Source organism: Cydia splendana, chromosome 26 (assembly GCF_910591565.1).
Source record: "Cydia splendana chromosome 26, ilCydSple1.2, whole genome shotgun sequence".
Classification (NCBI taxonomy): Eukaryota; Metazoa; Arthropoda; class Insecta; order Lepidoptera; family Tortricidae; genus Cydia; species Cydia splendana.
In genome coordinates, this window is record NC_085985.1 from 5,080,061 (window position 1) to 5,107,997 (window position 27,937).

Genomic DNA, 27,937 nt, shown 5'->3' on the forward strand with positions numbered 1-27,937 from the left:
TAAACAATCTGCCAATTAAGTATTAATTACGATTGCTACCTATTGGTTGATAAAATAAATGGGAACCAGTTTTAATTACTTTCAAAATAAATTGATATTAATAGCAATAACGAAACAATAAGCGTGATTTCTGTCAATCGCAATGCTAAAATTGGTAAACACGCTTTTAACTTAAATAAAATCTGGTCCCGTTAACTATAATCCCTGTCTACAAAAGTAAATACACTGGGTATCATAGTAAAATAAAATAAAAGATTTAGCAACAATTAGTCATTTCTGATGAAATGAAACGTAGATGATCTATCTTGTCTTTGTCAACTTAGTTGACGAAATCAAAATGGCGTCTTTCACGGGATAACGCATATCCGCCGCACACTGGACAGTTTTAATTATCGTGGGTGTGACTAATATCAGTGAAAAGGATTACAAGTGAACAATAATATAGTGCCAAACTATTTAAGTGCCTAAAATATTCTGACTTAAGTTTCATATCGTCGCTATACACGACTATTTGCAAAGGTATGTCTCCTTTCACCTATCATATTTAGTACTTTGCGATTAAATTATCATTATTTGTGCAGGGAAAACATAGAGATAACGTTAATTATATCATTACTTGGCGGGTATTAATTTAGTGCGTGCCGGAAACGGCGTTCTTTAGTTCAGTAGGTGAATCGGTGGAACAGGTTTTTTGTCGCTCTCGAGGACGCAAGACTCGCTAGGCGAGGCCGGGTCGTCATTTTACATGAATGGTTCATTCTGGCAGCGGCCGCTCCTCCGTCCGTTTGCTTAAACTATATTTGCGAAGCTAACATCGGTGGTAAACGTGTGGTTAATTCAATTAGTTGTGAAGCGTCCTCTACGGATTTCTCCGCGTATAATGCTGTGTTTGTGTGCAATTTCACCTTTGGATTGCAGTGTTGTGTGTGATTTGACTACAAATTCGCTTTCTGGATGATTACCTTCACATTCTCTAAGGTAATTTCGAATAGATGCCATTTTATTCAGGTCCTTCACTTGTAGCCCTGGAGAAATTAGATAATAATCTTTCAATTTGATTAAATAATAGTTTGTTATCATAACTACCTATGGATTACTTACATACTATAATTTAGACTACTAAAACATTATTGTATAAACATACTACAAAAAGAACCACATTAATTTCTCAATATCCCTAATAGGGTTGGCCTGTCGAAGTATTAAGTAGATGGCGCCAGCATAGCTTGCCCTGTCAATCCCTAGAAATGTGTCAATTTCTTTTTATGGAATTTTATGCCCTGGTAGCCAGCCCTTTAATCCAAATCCCATATAAAAAGGGGCAAGCTATGACAGTTGCCAACCCCATTAGCACAATAACTTTTAATAAGTTCCATAAGAATCTATTGTTTTACATATCCACAACACAAAAATTATCTTGACTCAAATAATCATTAAAACACAATCAAATATTATCTTTATACTTCATCTAAATGGTGTTTTGCAGCAGTTTATCTTGCAATATATCAATTAAACTGTACTAGTTACACTAATTATGTCTGAATTATGTTAATTACCTACTGAGCTGACATTTAATCTGCACTTTTCTATTAATCAACATGGTTGACTGGTCCTATTAATATTTGTACATTCAAACATGTTTCTATGTTGGTATGCTTGTTTTATTGAAATAAATTGGTCATGTTAAGGATGCTATACATAATTACATATGGGTGGTCCTGTTTATATAAAAATGGACCATTAAAGTTGTAGCCAGGAATCTAGTTAATAGCTTCCTATCTTCCTTTTACATGAGAAACACAAGAAACAACAAATGTTTTCATTTAAATGTGTCTATTTTAAATAAATAAATAATAATTTTCAAATCATAGACCATATCCAAGGTCTTGCATTTAGGCAAATTTTTAACATAATTTTCCTTACTCTTATATGTTATATCCTTATGTGTGCCCATAATACAAAATTATAGCTAAGGAAGTTTGAATCTAGTTGTAGTTTTGAGTTTGTATGAGGAAAGTTATGAAAGTGAAGGAAGCGAAAGAGGTATGTTAGGAATGTAGCAAGTGGAAATATGTGGTCTCTGCCTACCCCTCCAGGAAATAGGCGTGATTATATGTATGTATGCATGTATCATGCTACTTGAAATTATTTGACCACATTACCTAATAAATATCCACACTAGTTTGGAATGATTTCTAGGACTAATAATAGTGAATTATATATTTTCTTTTTCAAACAAGTTATACAGCATAACAGTAAAAATACCAAACTACTGCTAACTTACACAGAAAGTTAAAAGAAAAAGAAAACAATAGGTATACAATTCATCACAAATTACAATATTAACATCTAAACATAAATAATTAGCACATTTTAAACTGTAGAAGGACATGCATCCATCTTCTCACAAATCTTCTCACATCTTATCATAATATAGCTAGAATTAGGTCATTACTAATCTTAACAACCACAAATAACAGTGAATCTTAAATTGAAAAGATTCATTGCCAGTGTTTATAATCTCTGTTGCCAAATTGTTAAGATTGCCAGACAGACATGATATAATTACTATTATGATATCTATGATTTCATGAATAAACTATTCTTATCTATGTGCACAATGATCTTTTTGATTTCCATGAATGTTATGAAAATATACTTCTATCATAGTCAAAGATGTTATTTTTATAAGGTTAGTATTTCTTCTTCTCTGTTGTATCGCTCTTGACAGAGTGATCGTGGTCACGTTGAGGCATCCGCATCAGTAGTAGAAGTGGACACAGCTCTTTGCACGATGTACCGCCATCTCTCCCTGTTGGCAGACTGTCTGGCACAGTCAGATACATGGTTTCCCACTGCGGATTTTATTTGGTCGGAAGGTTAGTATTTACATGACATGTAGTCCGCGGTCTGCAAGCTTGTTAGCCACTGTCATGGTGTATAAAAACAAAAAGAACATTATATTATATGCAGTTAATAAGAATATACTAATTTATTATTCATTACATTCACAACAAGAGCAAAGAATCTAAACAATATGTTTCCTCTCTGACACATAGGTAAATAATGTGGTTTATTATTTGCTTCCATAGCTACCTAAACCCATGTACAATCACCTCCAATAATATGTTACTCTTCGAAGGCCGCAAAAATATGTGACCCACTCTTATGGCTCTACAAATACGATACTTACTCACTTGGCTGGCGCGATGACCCAAAATGAGTCTTGGCCTCCAACACAAGAGCACGTCACTTTGATCGATCCAGAGCGGTATCCCGCCAGCTTTCGCCGACGCCGAGCTCACGGAGATCTGCCTCCACTCTGTCCAACGGTATTTAGGATGACCAGCGTCCAGTAGGTCGACCCAAGTAGGCCCTTTTGGCTGCCTGATCTTCACTACAAATACGATCATGTCATATATTTTTGCGGCCTTCGTTGTGTAACATATTATTGCAGGTGACTGTACAGTGTTAATATAGGTTATTAGTACTGTCACATCACTACTATGTGTACTCTGACTAAGCTCAAACAAATACAAATTGTTCAAAGGAAGCAAGAGCATTTACGTATTAAGCTTATTTATTCATAAAATAAAATAAAACTGATAAACTGAAGGCCATTTATGATTATGATTACATTTGTCTATCTGTGGAATAAACACCTAAAGAATTTATGTAAAGATATGCAAATAGCATGGTATAGTCGCGGACGGTCTAGAACGCAAAATGACTAGTGTAATATTTTGCCTATATCCCTTTTAGTCTACATCGCGAACGGTCTGGAACGCAAAATGTAAGATGTTGTTGAGTTTATTTATTTATTTATTTATTTATTCAATTACAATTATAAGCTTCATGAATAAGGGGGTAACACACCTAGGTCATGCCTGTTCTCATGTAAGTTGATAATCTTGGGTGTAGATGTAGGAACCGTGCCGCGCTACCGCTTCGGATAGGTGATATTTCATAGCTGACACCAGCTTAGTCACTTTTTGTAATCCGTTGCTTTACACTTTGCCGCGGTAGGGTAGGGAGCAGATACTTCATGTAATGTATGTCACTGAGGTAGTCAGAATCGCTTTTTCAAGCGGCAATCAAAGATAAAAGTAATAATGTACGGATGGACGGATCTACGCCCTAAACTCGCGATATTGAAGGAACTGTTGGAAATAAATGTTATTATTCAATTGTACGTAATATATTTAAGTAAACAAATATTATAATAGGACATTTATTACATTAAATAGCATAATTATAGATATAATTCACCCTAAATGTCATTCAAATCGCCGATTACTCTATTAGTGAGTGTTACTAAAATGGCGTTGATCATAAACGTCTGTTAAACTTTACAAACCGTTGACAATCGTTTATCTGTCTTTTTGACATTTCTGTTTGTTGGAAAGAGACAAAATTTAACAAGAAGTTGCTAAGTTTTATAAAAGGGGTTTGCCTATAGTGGCATATTTCCACTTAGATCATGCCGCGGCACCCAGCAATCCTACCCAGGAGTACAATAGTTTTCTTACCCAAGTGACTCTGCGAGTTAAGGCTGATTTAACGGCGCGCGAACTCGCATGCGATTTTAGTTACATTGCGGACTGTTGGTTACGTCCAATTCAACCGACCGATCAAAACCCGCAATGTAATGAAACTCGCATGCGAGTTCTCGCATCGTCTAAATAAGGCCTTAAGGGGCCCACTGATTAACAGTCCGTCGGACGGTATCGGCCTGTCAGTTGTTCGGAACTGTCAAAATTTTGTTCTAACTGACAGGCCGATATCGTCCGGCGGACTGGTAATCAGTGGGCCCCTTTAGATCATGCCGCGGCACCCAGCAATCCTATCCAGCGGGCTCAGCACGGTTCCATTTTTATCGACTATCACTATGCGCGTCCCTTTCGCACTTACATACTTGTTAGAACGTGACAGGCATGGTGACAAGGGATAAAAACGCGACCGTGCTAAGCCGCCAGGGTACAATAGTTTTCTTATCCAAGTGACTCCTGCGAGTTAAGCTGCGAGCCTGAGACGCATCTCACGTGACACGATAACACCGTTATCTCGAGTGTGTTATCAGTGATAGCCGCTGCAGCTCCCCAGCTCTGAGCGATGCCCTATTTACGCACTTTCACCACATCCTAAGATACGAGTTTATGTGTCGTTTTCAAGTAAAAGGTGCTATTTTGTCGGATGTCTACTGACATGAAGGTGTAATTAGAAATCGACAGTTTTTCCATTTGTGCATTAAGCCGTCGTATGCCGGAGCGCGGATCCGCGTACGAGGAAAATAGAAAAAAATAATCATGGCACAGGGGCTATTCATAAATTACGTCATTTCAAATTAGGGGGGGGGGGTCTGGACATCGGATGACGGTAGCATGAAGTAGGAGGAAATGGGGTCATTTGAAGCATGATTTTTGGATGATTATAGGGGGGGGGGGGGGGTCAAAAATCGTCAAAAATCGATGACGTAATTTATGGACAGCCCCACACGAGAGGTTAAGCATCAAATAGATAGAGGAGGACTAAGCTGACTCTGCACGGACTCTATACTCTATAGCAGCGGTCGGCAACCTTTTAGCAGCCAAGGGCCACATAGTAGTTAACGAAGTTGACGCGGGCCGTACTTTGTTAATATTTATGACTTTATTACTTTACAGACATTGTCGTTTGTCAATATTACATACAAAATAGCCTGGGAGGCTCGCGGGCCGCAAGTGACAGATTCACGGGCCGCAGGTTGCCGACCGCTGCTCTATAGTGAGTCTAGTGACGTCCAAAGTCAAAGTGACTGTTTTAATATTCACCCATCTGAAATAGATAACAATAACGGGTCAAATACCGATAGGTACCGAACAACGTCCGTAAAATTGATTTAATAAATAAACACCAAAACATCCATTAACCCGTTTATCAGTACTTGAATGAAATATATCAAATATACTAAAAATAAACCGTGGTAATAAATTATAAGCGACGGAAGCCATTATCACTTGTATGTTATTATCATTCGGTTTCAGTCGGGTGTCAAATACCCGTGGAGCCAAGCAGATTAGTGCTTTAAAATATACATTTAATTTGGGTATAAATACAATACCTAATATTTGTCGATTGTCAAAAATTCACTTGTCTATGTCACTAAGATAGCAATTCCTGTAGGTACAGTCATGCACTAATATGTTACTCTTCGAAGGTCGCAAAAATATCTGACACTATCTTATTTGTAGAGCCACAAGAGCCGTGTCACATATTGTTGCGGCCTTAAAAGTAACATATTATTGCAGGTGACTGTACAGTCACCATCATATTGGTAGTGACGGCCAAAGACGCCGAATATGTCGCCCATGGGACACCTACAACACCAGAGGAGTTGCAAGACTTGAAAGTTGGTTTGCTTACATTTAACACATTCATTGCCACCCAGCCCAATAAGACGTTCGCGCCAGGCCACAACAATTTCGTCATATAAAGCAGTAGTACTCTGTACCTAGTACCTATTGGGTCGTCCGGCCTAGGAACGAAATCATAAAATACCCGATAGTCTGGTCAAGGCTCGGAACCGGTTTTTTTGAAAACCCCGAAATAGGCCAATTTTTTTTAATATTTTATGCTCTTTACGTAGGACTGAATCTCGTGTATTTAGGTAACAACTTAGTATTATTATATTGTCCCATTGAAAATGAAATAATAAACTAAAGAACGAAAAAGAACGACATAATACCGGTATTTTTTGTATGAAGTAAAAACCGGTTCCGAGCCTTGAGTCTGGTTGGTGAAGGTTTCATGGTCGTATCGGTCCGGGAATACCGCAGAAGACAGTTCATTCCACAGTATAGTTGTGCGAGGCAGGAAGTTTCTGGTGAAACGCCATTTGAGGACTGCCAACCATCCTAAGTCACAGAATAAATAATAGTTCTAGGTACAGAAGACTCACTCTCTAACAAAACGCGTCGGTTACGATCAGCACAGATATGGCCGCTAGGTGGCGACAGCGCCACGCGCGGCTTATGGCAAACCCCAACATTGGGGCCGAACGGATGTACTTTTAGCTACCTGTAGCAAAGCGACGAAATCGCGGAGTGAGACACGCCTGCCTAAGTGAAGATGGAAATGTTCTCGCGTAGTGTTGTTTCATAGAGTCGGCTCTTTTTAGGGTTCCGTACCCACAGGGTAAAAACGGGACCCTATTACTAAGACTCCTCTGTCCGTCCGTCTGTCTGTCACCAGGCTGTATCTCATGAACCATGATACCTAGACAATTACCTACGGCAACAGAAATACATGATCTGTGAAATTTTCTTTCACAGATCATGTATTTCTGTTGCCGCTATAACAACAAATACTAAAAAATACGGAACCCTCGGTGGGCGAGTCCAACTCGCACTTGTCCGGTTTTTATGATCAGAAGATTGCACATAGAAACCAAACAATAACTTCTGGGCTCAATTAGCCCCATGCAGGACTTTAAAAAAATGTTTTAAATCAATTCATTATTTATATCGTTTGAACACCGGAATAAATGTCCGTTTTTTTTTTAGTTCAGACGCTATGCGTGACTATTTAGTATTTAAAAATCTTCTCACCATTCTCGTCACGTATAGAGGCGCCAATATTTGATATGTCGTCATCTAATTCAGCCGTTTCCAGTGTTTGTAGGTCGTAAAAGTGCTTCGCTTGTTGTTGCTTTTGTTGGTATATTTTAAAGTGATGCTATAATCAGAATTTAATGATCTGAACGCCTACGACAGAGCGTGAGAGACGTAAATATACCGCCATTTATAATGATGAACACAGGTTGTCGAGAGGGATTGGAAGGTCGGATGGGAATCGCAAATGGGGTTGGCAACTGTCAAAGGTTTGCATAGATGGCGCCATCATAGCTTGCCGTTTTTTCTATGAGATTTGGCTTAAAGGGCTGGCACCCAGGGCATAAAATTCCATTAATAAAAACAATAATTTTACACAATTCTACTATAGGGATTGACAGGGCAAGCTACGCTGGCGCCATCTGCTAAATACTTCGACCGGACAATCCCGCTGGAAACGCTTTGCTATCTTTTTTACTGGCATGGGTTCTTAAAAAAATTGTACAGTCACCTGCAATAATCTAGACACGCGGTAGCGTGTCCAGCCAAGTTTGTGTTACTCTTCGAAGGCCGCAAAAATATGTGACACACTCCTATGGCTCTACAAATAAGGTCGTATCAGATATTTTTACGGCCTTCGTTGTGTAACATATTATTGCAGGTGACTGTACAAGTTCCAAGTGTTAACAATCCGCAAGTAACACCTCTGGAGTTGCAAGTACTGATCCAAAAGACTCGAGCCATGTTAGCTCTTTTTTTAGGGCTCGCCTCATCTCTTGACGCCTAAAAGGCTAAAAGCCTATTTTACTAATGAAATAAAAAAGGCTTTTAGCCTTTTAGGCGTCAAGAGATGAGGCGAGCCCTAAAAAAAGGCTCACAGGGCTCGAGTCTTTTGGATCACTAGTTGCAGGCGTCCATAGCCTACGCTTACCATCAGGCCTTAATGGCCTTATGCTTGTTTGCAACATACGTTGTATAAACATTTACAATATCGTATTTATTAATATCTGTTTACGTCCGTTCGGCCTTCACTCTTGCATAATATCGTTATAATTTTATTACTTTTGCTAATATTTTGAAAACCTTCTAATTTGGAGGTCAATGGCAAAGGCAAATTAGATTCTTGTTTGAATATGTAACATTTAATAGTTTAAACCGACCTCGGAAGGAAGGTCTTTTTTCCAAGTCTAACGTACAGTCAGCAAAACAATTATTTATTTATTTAGAAATTTAAATCAGGCAACAATGCCCATATTACAAATACCTTAAGGCTCCGTCACACAGGCGCGTTTGCGGGCGGCGCGTGAGCGGGGCGCGCCGCTTTTACATATAAAACGCTCACACCCCGGCCGGAAAACGCGCCTGTGTGACGGAACCTTTACAGACTAACATACATATGTATTTTATAAACTTAAAACTTAAACACTATTTAGTCTACAAAACGGCGTGGCTCCGCATCGGCTGCTCTTGTGTCGGATTCGGCAGTTTGCCCCGGAACCTCCGAAACACGACACCTTTCGGCCAGAAGTCGCACCCCTGTAATTAAATAAATTGAATTAGCTTAGCACCCCTGTATCCAAATGTGTATACAGGGGTGCCAAGTTTTGATGGCTGTACCTAGATAGTCCGAAGGTCCCTTATCTATATTATTAATATTATTATATTATGTATAGGACAATTTTACACAGATCTACCTAGTCCCACAGTAAGCTCAATAAGGCTTGTGTTATGGGCACTAGACGACGATATATATAATACATAGGTATATATAATACTTATATACGTAGAAAACATCCATAACTCAGGAACAAATATTTATGATAAACACACAAACAAATGCCCTTACCAGGATTCGAACCCGGATCTAAGCAAATACATATTTTATCCGTGTAGGTACAGTCGACTATTCATTTAAAATAACTCGAAGTTGTAGTTAATAATTTAAACAACATGTACAAAAACTTACAATGTAGAAATAATAAAATACACGTGTAGATAACGTTTTCACACGGAATCCACGTTTATCTGACAATGCCACAGACATCTATATGTAAGTAGACGCCCGCTAACCCTTCGCGTGCTAACGTTCTTATTCGATTTTTTCTGTGCATCATCTCATTTGTCAGACTAAATTCAAATTCATTCTGTAGAGTAGAATCGAAACCATAAACTTTGTATGGTGGGGCTTAGGAGGATATAGGCACAGGGCGGCGAGAGCGCGCGTGTTACGGTGTCTATTTACTACATCAACTACATGTCTGTGGCCGATACGATACCGCTGCTCGAGTATTTGTTTTACAGATTAGCTTTATGGTCCAGTGGGCGATAATATCGGCCCGTAATAGGTTTAAACTGTACTGCCCTAAATCGGGTCCATCACGTTGACATACATAAATTGTATAGGAAGTTAAAACATGTAAAAATGGTTTCATTTCACGAGATATTTCTACCTTCCGCGATATGGTGGAGGTTTTAGAAAATGACCGATAGATGAAGTATATTTTTATTATCCTAAAGTCCTAAAGTCTGACTATTGAATTTTAATTTTAGACTTCAATTTACATATATTTTCTTTCAAGTAATCCTAAAAACAAATTATGACTAACAAGTCCTAAAGTGGTCAAAAAAATATCAAACTTTATGCAAACAATATACCATGTATTTTTGCTAGACATGTCTACCAGAATGAATCGTCGTAACATAGCGATTCGCACCTCAGTGCCATGCAAAGTAATGGTCGATTACCCTTCTGAATATTAAAACGGACAGTTAAGATAAATAATTTACTGCTACTGAGAAATGCAAGTCGTGCTCGTGTGTTACATGAAGTGTTTAAACCAACACATAGTCGCGTAGAGTCGGTGTATATGTATACTTAAAACAATTACCAAGTTTCTGGAACTTTAAGGATCTAAGAAAAGTTATGCATCTATTGCCTTCTGATAAGATTTTAGATTCTCTAAAAGTTCTAAAACAGGTAACGATTAAGTAAGCCTGGAAAATGTACAGAATGCATTCCATTTCGCCTAGAGATTGGCCGATGGCAAAAGCGAACGTCGATGAAAGAAACGGAACTTGCCACCTTTCGCGTATGAAACCCTAAAATCAACTGAAAATCCCTATAAACGTTTACATTATTGCTATGATTAGTCCATTTTAACCTTAGAGTTTTAAGATAATGTCTAAAATAATTAAAACCAAGCGTTTAAATACTTTCTAGAGTGAAGTTTACGAAATACGCATTCCTTTTCGCCTATGGACGACCTACGGTTAAAAGCTTGTTGTCATGTTAATACAGCTCTAAACTTACAAGATCGTGTCTAAAACGAGTAAAGTTAAAGCCATCTAAAGTTTACGAAAACGCGTTAATACTAACTGGCCTGAGAAATGTACAGAATGCGCATTCCTTTTCGCCTAGGGATCGGCCGTAATGGTCAAAAGCGAACGTTTGAAAGCGTGTCACCGGCTCAGGTGTTTGTACCGTTATTGACCATAGGTAGACCTTATGTCTTGGCGATAAGGTTCACGAATGCTCAGTAAGCGATGGTACGTGCGCGTACACTCGAACACACACGGCACGTGAAAAGGGAAATTTTGGTATGTTCAATAAAATGCACTTTGTAGTGTGTGTTGTACTGTCGCCGAGACAAGTCTACTTGAACAGGGATTTTTGGTTGTTCAATTAAAGATTTCGTTTGTGTTTTTAATGGGCTACAAATATAATGACCACCAAAAAATACTTTGGTACCCTAAATAAAAAAATCATGCTTACCAAAAAAAATTACTGAACACCAAAAAAATAAGGCCAAAAAATACAAAAGTACCACCATTTTAATTACGACTGCACTTCAAATTGTATTCAAATACCAAATATATTGAATGATCACCAAAAATCATTAATGATCACCAAATCTTGAAGACCAAATTAATGCGATATTTTCACCTAAATAAACCACTATGATTACCAAAAAATGTATACATATTACCAAATAAAGTAAACTGATGCCAAAATTACTAGCCCCTCCCGCTCAACCCCCCCGTACCCCGCACCGCATACCTACCTTACCTAATCTACATAACGAAATGCTACTAGAAAAGTAAGTCAAACTGCTATCAGTTAAGTGGGTTAGGTTAGCACTGCGACTCTTACAGAAACGAAATGGTACTAGAAAAGTAGGTTAGGTTAGGTTTGAACTGCGACCTTTACAGAAACGAAATGCTACTATAAAAGTGGGTTAGGTTAGGTTAGTACTGCGATACTCACAGAACTGAAATGCTACTAAAAAAGTGGGCTAGGTTAAGTTTCAACTGCTACCCACAGATACGAAATGCTACTAGAAAAGTGGGTTAGGTTAGGTTTGAACTGCGACCCATACAGAAACGAAATGCTACGAGAAAAGTGGGTTAGGTTTGCTATCCTATTAAAGCAAATGACTCCAAAATAATCATTCTTCTAGAAACGAAATGCTACTAGAAAAGTGGGTTAGGTTAGGTTTGAACTGCGCCCCATACAGAACCAAACTGCTATCAGAAAAGTGGGTTAGGTTAGGTTTGAACTGCGACCCTTACAGAAAAGAAATGCTACTAGAAAAGTGGGTTAGGTAAGGTTTGAACTGCGAACCTTGCAGAAAAGAAATGCTACTAGAAAAGTAGGTTAGGTTAGGTTTGAACTGCGACCCTTGCAGAAAAGAAATGCTACTAGAAAAGTGGGTTAGGTTAGGTTAGGTTTGAACTGCGACCCTTACAGAAACGAAATGCTACTAGAAAAGTGGGTTAGGTTAGATTAGAACTGCGACTGTTACAGAAATAAAAAGCTACTAGAAAAAGGTGACGAAGTGGATTATTTAATATAATAGGATAACGATAATTATATTTGCATCATTCTTGTCTAGCCGTAAGCAGGTGGTCAAAATGTCCATAGGTGGCAAAACAGTGTCTTCAGTCACTGGTTTTGTCAATTTGGGCATCCCTCAAGGGTCGGCAACTGGCAACACATTATTTTTATTATTTATTAATGACCTCCCGTCGGCAATTACGAGTGGCAATTCTATTCTATTTGCGGATGATACAACAGTCATCGTCAACGCAAAAACGCACACGCAGCTTGCTGAACAAATTCACGAAGCAAGTGACCAACTGCAAACGTGGTTTTCCTCTAACGGCCTGCTCTTAAATATGGCCAAATCACATGTTATGATTTTTTCAGGACGTAACGCTGAAGTGCCACCGTGTATTGCTGTCGGGCCTATGCCTATATGTAATGAGACCAAATTTCTAGGTTTTACACTTGACTCAAATCTGCATTGGAAGTGCCATGTTGACGGGCTATGTAATAGGTTGAGTAGTGCTATTTTTGCTATAAAAAAACTACAACCATTGATATCTAGGAAGTCACTGAAGGCCGTATATTTCTCGCATTTTCACTCCTTGATGTCATATGGTACGGTTATTTGGGGCAATTCCACGGATGCAAATCGCGTACTAATACTCCAGAAACGTGCGATACGGTTACTGGCAGGAGTTAAACCCAGGCACCCTTGTAAGCAACTATTTAAGCAAAATCGAATAATGTCGCACTACTCACTATACATATTCGAAGTATTGATGTTCGTTAGAAAAAACTTGCCACTGTTTAAACGTGTTGAGGTCACGGGCAAAATAATCAGATCCACGGGGAGACTCAGAACAGTGCCGCGACGCATGGCACTTTCATGCAAAAACCCGCGAGTAATCGGCCCGACATACTACGAGCGTCTACCCGCTGAATTACGAACGGAAACATCTGACGAAACATTTGAACGTCAACTGAGAGTCCTTTTATTGGATAATCCACTTTATTCTGTAAATGAGTATATGACCCTGACATTTTAAATTGAAAATTGAATCGTATAAATTTGACATGTTCTCAGTTATTGATTTATGTATATTGTAATATGTACCTAGTATTTTATTTAGAACATGACGATCATTAAGAGATACTCGTACTAAGTTATTACCGTATTTTGTTTTGACATGAATGGATAAATTGTTGACATAAGATTAATTATTGCAAGACATTTTTTAATTTGTATGTATTAAATAATATTATGTAAATATGAATGACGATCATAATATAAATTCGTGTAGATTAGTCTAGCATAATTTATAATGTAATTTAATATTATGAGAATAAATATCTAAATCTAAAATCTAAATCTATATTAAATATTTGCACATTTTTAGTTAAAATGTGGTTACAATTTTGGTGGTCATTTACTATTTTTGGGTTTACAATTATTATTTTGGAGTCATTTGCTTTTATATAATATTAAGATTTAAAAATTTGGTTATAATTTTACATTAAAATGGAGTTCTAAGTTTGGTGGTCATTTACTATTTTTGGGTTTACAATGATTATTTTGGTGTCATTTTCTTTAATAGGATAGCGAGATGTAAAAATTTGGTTATCATTTCACATTAAAATGGGGTTTGAAATTTGGTAATCATTTACTATTTTTGGGTTAATAATGATTAGTTTGGTGTCATTTCCTTTAAAAGGATAGTAAAATGTAATAAAATTGGTAAACATTTCACATTAAAATGGTGTTATAATTTTGGTGATCATTCATTATTTTAGGGTGGTAAAATAGATTTTTTTGGTATTAAATTTTACTAAATCTGGTGATCAGTTAAATAGCAGCCTTTTTAATGTACAATTATTGTGGATGGGAATGGAGGAATTTGCAGGCTGAGTCCGTTTAAACTTTAAATAAATACGAACATGGTTCAAAAAATTAAAAAGCCAATCGAGATTAACATAACATTTAGTCATTTAAAAGTTCCTTGATTATTAAGTTTCATATGATTGATATTATTTCCCCGTAATATTATCATTCGATGCCAAATTTACTGAAAGTTGGTATTTCTGTGCTACTGTTATGTTATATTGCAATGAAATGGGTAACTTAGTACGGAAATTTCGTTTTCCTGTCGACTTTACAAGCCAACGTTCCAAAATAGTACATTACGATACAAGTGCGAAAAGTAGGAACTTCGCAACGAGTGGCGATAAATTGACACACGACCGAAGGGAGTGTTTTAAATCGACACGAGTTGCGAATTACCTTTTCGCACGTGTATTGTACAATGTTTTACAGTACATATGGCCCTATTTTTGACATAGGCACGTATTGTCCTTAAATCCCGCCCTAGGGCGATAAAGTAGCACCATACTACTCGCCAACAAACTGAAATCGCAGTTTGGCGAGTAATATAATATGTAACAAAATTGTTGTAAACTTTTTGATAAATAAATAAAAAAATATACAGCATATATATTGTAATAGTACATTGTGCAACATGGGGCGTAAGTTAAATATTGCAAACGAGAGTAAGTTAAATCGCGACGGCTTGCCGGAGCGATTTATAGACTCGAGTTTGCAATATTATTACGCCCCGAGTTACACACAATGTTTTTCATCACACTTGCGATACAAAAATTAAGTATAAAGACCAAAAACTGTTAATTATGGCACTAGAAACTTCATAACTCCCTAGGGAGAACGCTTTTTCTATAACTCCCGCTAAACCTGCGTGCAATTCCACATTTACTGAGCGAGTGTGATGAAAATATATTTAAACACCTCTAAGACACTGACAATAAGGCCGTGTAAATATATTTGAAAAATTGGCCTGTAAATATATTTATGAACTCGACTGTACTCAGTTGATGGCGGCCATTGCACGAGCTGCGTGCGACCGGCGCGGGCACACGCACGGCACGGTGGTGGAAAGTTAATCGCACACGTGAATTAACAACTTAACAAGATAACACGTAACAAGATGAGCTGCTGAATGGCGCTTACAATGTATTAACAACACGAAATAATCAGTTAAAGTTGTCAGTTCAGTTGAATACCGCTGAGTGATATATCACTCAATTAAGCCTTTAAAGTTTACCGCATACGAAGCCATATATGGCGGATATGACATTCAACTCTATTGACAGACATTAAAGTTCAAATTTAAACAAATACTTTTATTACATGCACCCCTTACGGTTAAAGCGCCCCACAGATTACCAGTTCGCCGGACGATATCAGCCTGTCAGTTGTTCGGAACTGTCAAAATTTTGTTCTAACTGACAGGACGATTCCGTCCGGCGGACTGTTAATCAGTGGGGCCCTTAAGCAGTAATTGAAGCTCGCGGTAGATGTTTAGTCGCCACCTTAAGAGCTACTCCACACCATGGTCTAATAAAACATGGTCTTCTATTCCCAGAGTGACACGGGCCTACGTCACAATAACATTGCCACTTTATTTCAACATAACATGTTACATGGGTACATTATACCTATGGTTAATAAGTTAAAATATTTCTTTATAATATTATAATTTTCATTTATATGTATTTTATCTTAAATTTTACAATAACACGTCATTTTTAATTATTCGTTAGCAATATCTTCCGATTCACGAAAGAAATTTCAGACGTTCGGGTAATTCTGTTTACATTACTGGCAACACAGGATAGCGCTGTCACATTTGACAATTCGGATCTAGATAACTTCATGCTAGACGTGTGCGCCGATTAAAAAATGATCGGCGGCGGCGTTTGCCAAAAAATCGGCGGCGGCGGCGTGTTTTCGGCGTGAAATCGGCGTGACCTTGACTTTCAAGTTTCTAAAGAAAAATCATTAATTTGTGTTTTTATTGAAAATATTGAATAATCCAGGTTGCTAGTAAGTGAACTACGTAATCTACGTATAGTTTTGAATTGGTTTTGAGTAAAATAGGGTTTGTAAATGAATACAGGATAGGTATATAACTTGATTTTTCTAGTAACTGGCTTGTATTTAGGGGGCATCTGGTCCCAATGACTTTCGAACTGATCTGTATCTCTCTGTAACTCCGTTTTGTCATGCTGTCCATGGCTTATCTTCAAATATCCTAGACATAGTGGACTGCTATGGCTTCCCTTTAATGGTTTTCTTGTCGTACAAGCACCAGGCTCACTGAGAAGTATCTTCTTCTTTCTCGTTTTCTCACTGCTGAGGATTGCGACCACATGTAATTTGTCTCAATTTCGTGCGGTCATAAGCCATGTAGACTGCCGCCAACCATCGACCATCTCACACATGCTCCACTCTGAGCACGTTTGCCATTCATTGCGCCTAAATTCATATTATGTTTCGCCATATCATGCGTTGGAAACCGCACAATATGTCCGAAGAAAGATGTTGTAGAAGCCCGAGTGGCGATATTGAGCTAAGTATTTGAAAATTAAGGGGTTTGTTCTTCTAGCTGTCCTAGGTATAAGCAGCGGTCTTCGCCAACACTACATCTCTAAAGCACCAACCTTTGCACGTCACCCTTTTTGAGGCTCAGCGTTTCGGCACCATACTGGAATATAGGAAAGACGAGAACTCCTACCACCAAGATATATAAACTTGCTCGCTTTTTCGTAATCGCCGAGTGCGTCGGTAACTCGCAGTAGGTACGTTTGCCCTGTCTACAACCATTACTTTGGTCTCGGAATGGTTTATCTTAAGACCACTATAGTACTTTCAACTTCAATTTTCTTCAGAAGAGCCGCCATTTCGATGTACAATATAATACAATACAAATACTCTTTATTACACACCTCAATAAAAGAAAACAATACAAAAGAAAACAGAAATACAACAGGCGGTCTTATCGCTAAAAAGCATTTCTTGTTGTTATTCCCGTAAGCCAGTCGACAATAGTACAAGCAAGGATGATGATCGCAATGCAACATTAGCTAGTTAGTTTTCCTTTTCTGTTGCTCTTGTGAGCCTTGTGTTTTCGTTGCCTACTTAATTGCAATGCAAGTATTTTCAATTTTTCAAGTCATGACATAGCATTCTGACTTCGTATGTGAGGTGAAGGCATACAAATAAAATTCTAAAGTTGAATGTGAACAGGAAAAAATACTGCAAATAATGCTCCCTCATCTTTTTTGACGCTAAACACTAAGGATTACTGAGTTACTTTAATCGGTGTGTCAAATACTTTGTGCAACTGGCTTATTCTGTTTCATTTAATAAATAATTGTTATATATTTGACAACTGTAACATATATAATACAAAAAAATCCAAATTATAATCCAAATATCAAGTTAAAATAGCTGATTAAAAACACTCAAGGTCACGCCGATTTCACGCCGATCATTTATCGGCGGCGGCGGCGTGGCAAAAAAGCCCGGCGGCGGCGGCGCGCCGGCGCGGCGCACACGTCTACTTCATGCCCTGACCGTCATCCTTGTCGAACGCGTGTTAATTGTTATTTCCTTCTCGCTCAGTGTCAGCAGTCGCAGTGTTTTCCAAACTTTTCACGTCGTAAGCTTGGTAATTAATGTGTAACTGTGAATTAGTTTTTCAAACGTTTGTCTTGTATAGATAAATAAAGTTTAATTTAATACATTAGATTTGTTTTATTTTACTATGTTTCTACATGAATAACTTAAAATTAATGCCGTTAAAATAATTTTCACCGTTGGTTAAAATTCTCCCACATTTTAAAGTTTGAGAACCTGTAAATAGCATGATGACGTAGGCCCGTGTCAGTTAGGTCATACGCGAATCTCGGAATAGAGTACCAGGCGGAGTATATTATTATACCATGCTCCACACTAGCGTCTCCCGAACCCGAGCGTCGGGGTCGTCTATAGTTCGTGTTTTTAGCATTAGAAATAAGGTAAACAATCTTGATGTGTCTTTTAATTGAATAACACATTTTAAAATTAAGTTACGGCAAATATGTAACAATTATGAATCTAATACGATCATTTATATTCTTCTGCTTTCATAAGTAATAGTTACTGATTTTTAAAAAGCATTTATCAATTAAAAGACATGTCAAGATCGCTTACCTTCTTTCAAGTTCTTTCTAATGCTAAAAAAAACGAACTATAGTCAACTCTATGGCTGCTGCTCGACGCAACGTTGGCGCAACTGCACGGCGACGCCATTTTCCATAGCGCTGACTAGACGCCGACGCTCAAAAGACGCTAGTGTGGGGTGGCCCTAACAAGAACGAAGAATTCGTGTATTATACATACTTCTAGAAAATTTGAACTTCTAATTCTAAACTAAGTAAGCGGCTCACAAAATGGGGAATTCCATGAGCTGTCCCGTATAAACGTATTTTGATTTCTTATATTAGCCACTCAGCATTTTTTACTTCCATTGTGATAGGTATAAGGATAACTACTATATACCTAGAAAATTTTCTGAAAATTGGCGCTCGTACGGAATAACGGTAGACAATTTCGTGGAATGGTCCAAATACACCTATGATCCAAATTTCATTAAAATATAGCATATAGCTTTCTAGTAAAAAGGCTAGTAAAAACTAAAAGGGTTCCGTTTTTGCCATTTTGACCACGGAGAACCCTTAAAGATAAACAGATTTATTATTTTCCCTAATGCCCCATTTAGATAAACACCTATCTATAAAATGCATTCGAAATAACCTCACTCTCACTACCAGTTACCGGAATAGGTAAACCATAGAGCACGGAAACCGGTTTTCCATAAAAGTGGTCGCATTGTGATTAGTATAATTTGTGCATCTATATTTATTTAGAAATCGACATACGAGACACACATATGAGCCTGTTTTGTCTGGTAATAGCCAAAATGGTGTTGGACTGATTTGTCAATTTTCTCTGAAAATAGGTGTATATTCTTACACTTTTCGCAAGTGGTTATTATATTTCATAGTCTCGTTATTGATTGATAGATTGTGTTTGTGCTTGTGGTTTAATTAACCGTTCGAGCGCGAAACTCGATCGAAATGTCTCCATTTTGTCTTGGGTAAAATTGGTTTAGCATGTCTCCGGCTGTTCGTCTCTGTAGGGTTGTATTTCTCAACGCATTCTCGTGAAATTTTGTGAACAGGTTCCATAATGAAGTATATTGGGTATTTTTTAGGGTTCCGTACCCAAAGGGTAAAACGGGACCTGTCTGTCCGTCTGTCCGTCCGTCTGCCACCAGGCTGTATCTCGTGATCTGTGATAGCTAGACAGCTGAAATTTTCACAGATGATGTATTTCTGTTGCCGCTATAACAACAAATACTAAAAACAGAATAAAATAAAGATTTAAGTGGGGCTCCCATACAACAAACGTGATTTTTAACCGAAGTTAAGCAACGTCGGGAGCGGTCAGTACTTGGATGGGTGACCGTTTTTTTTTTGCCGTTTTTTTGCATTATGGTACGGAACCCTTCGTGCGCGAGTCCGACTCGCACTTGCCCGGTTTTTGTAGATTACGCGAAAATATGCAAAAAAAAAATATTTAATCAAACTAACCTTGAGGATCTGAGGATCCACTTTAATAGCTACTTTTATTTAGGTTTGCTAATAGGTGCAATACATAAATACTTACTTAATAATAACAAGATTTAAAATAAAATAACAAGAGTATCCTATCAACCCAATTACAGGCAAACACGGCATGCAGGTATCAGTTATTGCTTTTTTATCCTAAATATTAAGTATTAACAAGGTTATGCTGAAATTAGTAGAAGCTGAGTAACTAGTGAGATCGGTAGTCTAAGTTAATATAATTTAACTATTTTTATGTGAATGAATAAATAATTACTTTACAATACAAACAATTACCCACAACATAAGAAAATAGTTACACATTTCGAATTCCGGATAATTAAGAGTACATGGTCTTTCCCTACACACATTTATAAATCCATACTTTATATATTTATACAAATACAATTAATTCACGGTCTCCAGATAAGCCAATTAAGAGTCAAGCCTCTTGCATAGTGTTTAAATTGGATTAGGCTGCGGATCGGGTGATCGTAGCGACAGCGAATGTCGCGAGCGACTCAAGGGCAAACGTAGACTATTGACTTGACTGTCTGCTGAGGCGATTAAGGCGATAGTCTTAGATAAATAAATATTAAGGGGCCCACTGATTAGATAGATAGATAGATAGATAATATTTATTTCTGATTGAAAATTTACATGTTATTCTTCCTTAAAAATAGCAGAAATTCACAAAAAGATCGTCAAGTGTATACAAACAAAATTAAAAGAATAATAAAAAATAGTAAATTGTGAATCAATAATGTCAAAAATAAAATAGAATAGAAATCAAATTAAAATGTCATAAAATGTCATAAATTAACAGTCCGCCAGATGGTATCGGCCTGCCTGTTGTTCGGAACTGTCAAAATTTTGTTCTAACTGACAGGCCGATACCGTCCGGCGGACTGTTAATCAGTGGGCCCCTTTATAGGACAATTTTTTTACACAAATTGACTAAGCCCCACGGTAAGCGCAGGAAGGCTTGCGCTGTGTCACGTGGTAAAACGTAATAAGTGATATCTTTACCACAATAAATAATAAATAGTACTACCGTACAGAAAGGACACTTCCTACAAAACCGAAGTTCGACAGCGATTCAGGGTCGAATCATGCTGTCCCTTTCTAATATATGCGCAGACCAAATTCACATTCAAGCGCATGCTGCGCAAACATTTCCTTGACAAACTTTCTTCTTCGTCAACTTAATTATTCACACAAGGTATATAATTATGTATATTATGTATGTAAGTCTATTTGTATTAAGTATATGTGTAAGTTTATCAACATAGTTTATATTCATATAGAGTCTTGTTTACAAATTCATTTACTTTAAAGACACTGCACCTACTTAATCTTTCTGGTTTGACCCATTGGTTGACTGGTAGAGAATGCCTTAAGGCATTAAGTCCGCCATTTGTACCTTCATGTATTGTGCAATAAAGATTAAAATAAATAAATAAATAAATATATGGCACTATCCCTTTCGGCTATTTAGGGTTATCAAATTCAAATCATTATCTTTTCTGTCGTCGTGCACGCAAAGAGACGTCAAGTTGTGCCAACCCTAATAATTGCTCGGAGCAATGCTGAGCCGAACGGAGCCGAGAATGACCGACGGGAGTGGGCATGAGCGTACGCAGCATTTTTTAAGGGATGGGGCAGAAGTAGGGGAGGCTGGGTACGTTGTAACAGGGTACTTACGGTTGAAACAGAAATTCTTAGCTTATGGTCAGAGATCAGGGTGGGGCAATTGCCCCACCTTGCCCCACCGTGGGCACGTACGCCTATGGGAGTGGGGCCCCACTGTCTTTACGCTTTCCGCTCCGCGCCGCACTATGCCCCGCTGGAAGGATGGCATGACATCACCGTGACTAACGTCTCGAGTCATTGGTATTTGCGACCAACCCTCTCTACGTTCGTGGAATCATATACAACTAACTTTAGAGCCAACTTATCATAAATAAAAATAACCGAATTAACTATTTACATATGTGTTTACAATTAGATTCTCCATTGACAAATTTATTTATTTATATGAGCCTAGAGTGTCCCACTGCTGGGCAAAGGCCTCCCTCCTCTCTTTCCACGTATCCCGGTCTTGACCCGTCTCCCACGTGAAACGAAAACCCATTGACAAAACTTTGTGTTATTATTTATTTAGTAATTTCACGAGATTATAAGATACGCTACTAGATTTCTTTGTAATTTTACATGTATGTAAAATGTATAATTATTGGTGCAATAAAGAATATTTACTTACTTACTTACACTACTCAAATATAAGGTATGTGAGTTTTACATCATCGAATGTCGGTTTCCGATGTCTAAATATAATAGTTAAATTGAATTGAGATTAGTCCTTCGAAATCTTGAAGTATTTTAAAAACACGGTAAAATTAAATTTGCTCGATTAAAAATAATAAAAAAATCAAATCGAAAATATCATTATTCTGCCTTTGGCTATGGCTAGTTCAATAGAAGGTAGGATCCTATAGAAGTGATATACGCGTGCCTCCGTGAGGGACAAAACAATTTATTTATTTTATTTACTCCTACTGAAAGATACATAAGACTATCCTGTTCGGTCATTTCCTCCCACCCCTCATGCCTGATCCAGTTATATACTAGATTCATGGCTAGTTCCCACTTGACAATAATATGCTGCTAGGATCTGTATCATTTTGTCAACCATGCCACGCAGTAACTCCACTGGGTGTATGCCGTGTATGAGGTTACTTGGCTGGCGCGATGACCCATGAGTCTTGGCCTCCAACACAAGAGCACGCCACTTTGCTCGGTCCAGAGCGGTATCACGCCAGCTTCCTTACTTAGCTAATTGACTAATATTAAATACGTCACATCTATTTACAATAATGATACACGTCAATGCGTTTACGAGCTCATGCTAACTCGCCATTCGCCCGTCATTGTTTACTGACATGTGTCATAACATCCTCGTAAAAAATGCCATCATGTTGGAGTGGAAAACAAATGGTGGAATTATGTACAGTCACCTGCAATAATATGTTACACAAGGGCGCAAAAATGTCTGACACGATCTTATTTGTAGAGCCATAGGAGCGTGTCACATATTTTAGCGGCCTTCCATGAAAATGTCTACCGTCGTCCCGTACGAACGCGAATTTTCTAAAGATTTGCAGGAATAAGAGTTTCCTTTTCTATGACAAATGGAAAATATGCACAGAAAAATAATCGTCTGCTTTAAATGCCGAAAAAAAAAGTCGCAACACAGGAAATAAAATTCGCGCAAAAAATATTTTTTCGGCCTTAGTTGTGTAACATATTATTGCAGGTGACTGTACACAAATTAGAAAACACTTTATTGCTCATGACAGTCATGATTTATGGTTATGTTTTACCATTATAGAGAAATCACAAATACAAAAAGACACAATCTGATAAAAAACTTACTAAGTATTTTACTTCTTATTGCTTAACGGGCAATCTATCACTATCATAATAGTCAATATTTTGTTCTTGTGGTAGTGTTTGGTTCACATATTAATACAAATATCTGGGAGACCTAGCTTTGCTCGGAAAACATATAAAAACTCAAAAATGCACGTTTTCCCAGAGATAAGACCTAGCTAGATCGATTTTTCGCCCCCGAAAACCCCCATATAGCAAATTTCATCGGAACCGTTAGAGCCATTTTCGAGATCCCCGAAATATAAAAATATATATACATACAAGAATTGTTTGTTTACAGTTAAAGGTAAGAATAAAATTCTACAATTATAGCAATCATCTTTTTAATGTTTACTCCCAATAGTTAGAGAATGAGGACTGATTAACACATAATTGACAAAGACGATGATACTCGTATCACTATACATATAATTCGATAATTACATATTAATAATTAGTATCATATCATATAACGTACACCGTTATCAACGGAAGCATAGTCGGCGCGCTTATCACTATAAGTGAATCATACTATCAACAACATTATTCTCTCGCTAGTCAAACAAATGTCTAATTTGACTCATTGTTTAACATTTGTCAACATTATACAACCGTTATCTGAATTATAATTAGATTAACTTTATTTAACGTCACAGACATTGTATGGTGTAGGTACCACTTATTTCAGGCTGGTGGTAAAGAAGTTTGGCGTTGATTTACTATTAGGACTAAAACTAGTTTGTTTATTACATTATTAGGTAGGTATCTACTTACTTAACATAATACAAATTAGCATCATGCAGCCAAGCCTTTACGTCTTCTTGCAACGCCGACTACCGACATGTCAGAAGGGGAGCCCAAGCGATATATATCTTACCGTACAAATCATTCTGCCATTTTTTGCGGGGGGAAACGTGCACACAGTCACACTTTTCACTCACTATATACAAAATCCTATCTGTAATGACGACACAAATACATTCAAAGACAAATCTTACAAACCTCAATCTCTTTTTGTGTATGGACGAGTCACTACACGCACCTACATAAGTACAGTTGTACCTATGCTTTGGCAGAGGGGAAATAGTACGAATGTCGTCTCCTTTTCCGGTGTTGCTTGGAGCTTTATCTTATTTTATACTAGTATTTATACTAGTCCGTAGCTGGCCATAATACCTTCTTAGGGGCTATTCATAAATTACGTCATTTCAAATTAGGGGGGGGGGGGGGTCTGGACATCGGATGACGGTAGCATAAAGTAGGAGGAAATGGGGTAATTTGAAGCATGATTTTTGGATGATTATAGGGGGGGGGGGGGTCAAAAATCGTCAAAAATCGATGACGTAATTTATGGACAGCCCCTTAACAGTGGTATAGTTGGCTCAGTTACATTGAGTCACAACTGCTACTAATTGCAAAAAAGTGGAGAAAAAACGATAACATGTTATGTGCATCTCCTCAACTCTAGTGCCTATACCAAATAAAAAAACATACCCTTCAACATTAGTTTGGTAAAATCGTCTACCGACAGAGACGATTAACGGGGGAAATTTATCGGTATACCAATAAAAGTAAATGGCTTCCTACCGGCGGCATCTCGAGGGACCCATAAGCAGTAAGCACCCCTCTAATATTTGATATGCCCGCACTCACCCATAAGACGAGACGATATAAATACTCGTATACTATCAAAAACATTAACGTGATTAAAAGGGAGACTAGTTCAATACGCTCCGACAAAAGAAATGATATGTAATCGCGTACTAGATTTTTAGTATGCCTGTTTTAATTTTTAGACGGCTGTAGTATTAATGCATAGGAGTTTCATTACATTTCAAGAGACCTATAAACCGCCCGAGGGTCTTCAAAGGGAAGCACCCCATTTACGAGACTCAATATTCATTTACTTAATATTACTACATGAAAATTGGCTCATTTTACTAAACATATTTAATTACACAAACGGTAACACGGTATTATATCGCGGTAGACCCGTTTGTGTAATTAAATATGTGTACAAAACGCGAGAGTTTAAAGTGTTATGTCATTTTACTAAAGAATACAGATCTATAGAACTTAATCAGTATTGTTTCATTCAATTACAATTAGTCTAGTAGCTTTTAAGGAAACAACTTCGCCCGTTATTTACTAAGAAAGACGTTATCGCGTATCAATATGCTTTAAAAAGTAATGAATACCACCCATTGTACCCTTATTTATGCAAATAAATATATTTTTTTTTTTTGATAAAAAAATACCTTTAACATTGCGAGCTGGCTAAAAAGTAGACATACCCTTCCTTCACCACGCAAATACAAATTTGATCACATTTTACATGTTCGACTATTTACTTCGTTGCTTGCTTCGTATAAGTTCGTTGACGCTTACTCTTATGCCCGTCAAAGAAAAACGCCCATTGAATGACTCTAACAGCGTCGATCGACATACTGCTGTTTTTTTTTATATTAATGTTTATGTATGTTTGTTGCAGAGGAGCGCGCGCGCTTCTACACGATGAGTACAGGCGGTTGAGGCGGCCGCGCGCGCCACTACAGACATGTCGTTCTTTAATAACCTTAAGAAGGTAAGTCGAAATACACCCAACTACTCCATAAACCTTTGCTATACAGCGGAACGCCGGCGAGAGTGCGAGGCGCTCTAACTTGTACTTAAACCTTTGCTACGCATGCATTTCTAACGTGACTTGGGCGCCCTGCACTCTTAACCTGTTCCTGAGGGCATAGCGCTTACATCGTTAATCGAATTTTCTCTATATGCCTCTATGCAGGAGACATACGATTCTGTGAAAGGAAGCACTAATTCGGCTTTGAGAGTGAGAAAGAATGCGCATTTTGGCGCTCTCACTCTCACTCCAGGCCCACCGTGCCTACAGAGCGTGTGGCAAGGGCTTAGTTAACCGTTTGATCGCCAAAAACGACAACTGAAGGGCCCAGCTAGCGGCTACAGCTCAATATCAACCTTCGTGCATTACAATAGGGTTCACGTCGCGTACAATTAGCGTGGTGTTCAGAGGGTTAAATTTACTTGGCTCTTTAGTCTTTATACCTTATCTCTTACTAATATGTGAAATATGACGTGTCCTCAGGTGCTCCACCTCGGCGGCGGCAATGACGCGAAGAAGAAGAAGGTGTTCAACAACATCCGCGACAACAGCGACCCCACCGAGATCTGGGACATGGTGGGCGAGCTCGGCGATGGCGCGTTTGGAAAGGTAACACAATCTCGGACCTATTCCCTAATACGAAGTGTCCCTTGTTGGCCATAGCATCCTTCCAACGATCCCAAATGGGGTGGCGAAGACCGTTCCACCATAAAAAGCTCGCAACAATCACTAGTGGCAAAACGCGAGGATGGCTCTCTAGTATAAATAGTAAGAAATAATTATTCGTAAACACACCAACAATACATTTAGTACATTCATATTCATCTTTAGAATCGAGCTTAAGGTCCGTTTAGTAGATGAATACATAGCACCACCATTATACCAGTAAAAATGCCGATACGCTTGTGAATCCTTTAAAATGTCTTACGAATGTGACAGGTGTACAAAGCGCAACACAAGACCACCGGCCAGCTCGCCGCCGCCAAGATGTGCGTACTCGACAATGAGGACGACCTCGCCGACTTCACCGTCGAGATCGACATCCTCAGCGAGTGCAGGCATCCCAACGTGGTGGAGCTGCACGAGGCGTACTTCATCGAGAACAAACTGTGGGTGAGTAATTGTACAGAATAATATCAATACATACACGTCTCCTCATAATAAGGACATTAATCACACTCGTACGCACGATGAAAGGCTAAGGCCGGCTATCGGCCGCTATTTTCAAATTCAGCGCTGACGGCGTTCAAAATCGACTTGAGCTCGAGACTGGAGGTTCGAGACTCCAAAAATAGAACTTAGTAGGAAATAACTATTTAAAGGTAGGTATTCGATAAATTCAGTTTCAACTGACCATGCCGTTGGCAGGTGAGATTAAATGGTCGCTATACACGCCTTATATATTAGGGTAAACCAGCGACCTAAGGGGCTTCGTTCGTTCGTCTATTTGCCTCTTTATCGTTTGAATATGCAAGAGCGATAGAGAGCCGGTTAACGCAATTTCAATTTTCGCCGTAGACCGACTATATTCAATCCGCAAGAAACATTTAGTAATATAATTTTCTTTACTTGTAAATCCAGATGCTGCTAGAATACTGCGACGGCGGCGCCCTCGACTCCGTAATGTCAGAGCTCGAGAAAGGCCTCAGCGAGAAGCAGATAGCCTACGTGTGCCGCGAGATGACGCGCGGCCTCGAGTTCCTACACTCGCGGCGCGTCATCCACCGCGACCTGAAGGCCGGCAACGTGCTCGCCACCATGCAGGGCGGCGTCAAGCTGGGTAACACACTACTACATGTTCTAGCTGTAGGGCCTCAGAGAGCAGATAGCCTACGTGTGTCGCGAGATGACGCGCGGCCTCGAGTTCCTACACTCGCGGCGCGTCATCCACCGCGACCTGAAGGCCGGCAACGTGCTCGCCACCATGCAGGGCGGCGTCAAGCTGGGTAACACACTACTACATGT

At 38.4% G+C, this 27,937-nt stretch overlaps 2 protein-coding genes across 4 annotated transcripts in view; both read left to right on the top strand.

The window, feature by feature from the left end:
* Positions 1-27,937, top strand: part of LOC134803249 (interleukin enhancer-binding factor 2 homolog) — a 143,552-nt gene that overhangs the window by 78,119 nt on the left and 37,496 nt on the right. The window lies entirely within an intron of this gene.
* Positions 274-27,937, top strand: LOC134803384 (serine/threonine-protein kinase 10-like). 2 transcript variants are annotated; one of them, XM_063776198.1, is made up of 5 exons: positions 274-519; positions 25,841-25,933; positions 26,456-26,581; positions 26,912-27,085; positions 27,554-27,937. In XM_063776198.1, exons 2-5 carry the CDS (start codon positions 25,907-25,909, stop codon positions 27,920-27,922), a joined length of 696 nt encoding a protein of 231 aa, XP_063632268.1. In that variant the 5' UTR covers positions 274-519; positions 25,841-25,906; the 3' UTR covers positions 27,923-27,937. The 2 variants fall into 2 exon arrangements, with proteins under 2 accessions (XP_063632268.1, XP_063632269.1); XM_063776199.1 differs by lacking the exon at positions 274-519 and adding an exon at positions 536-978.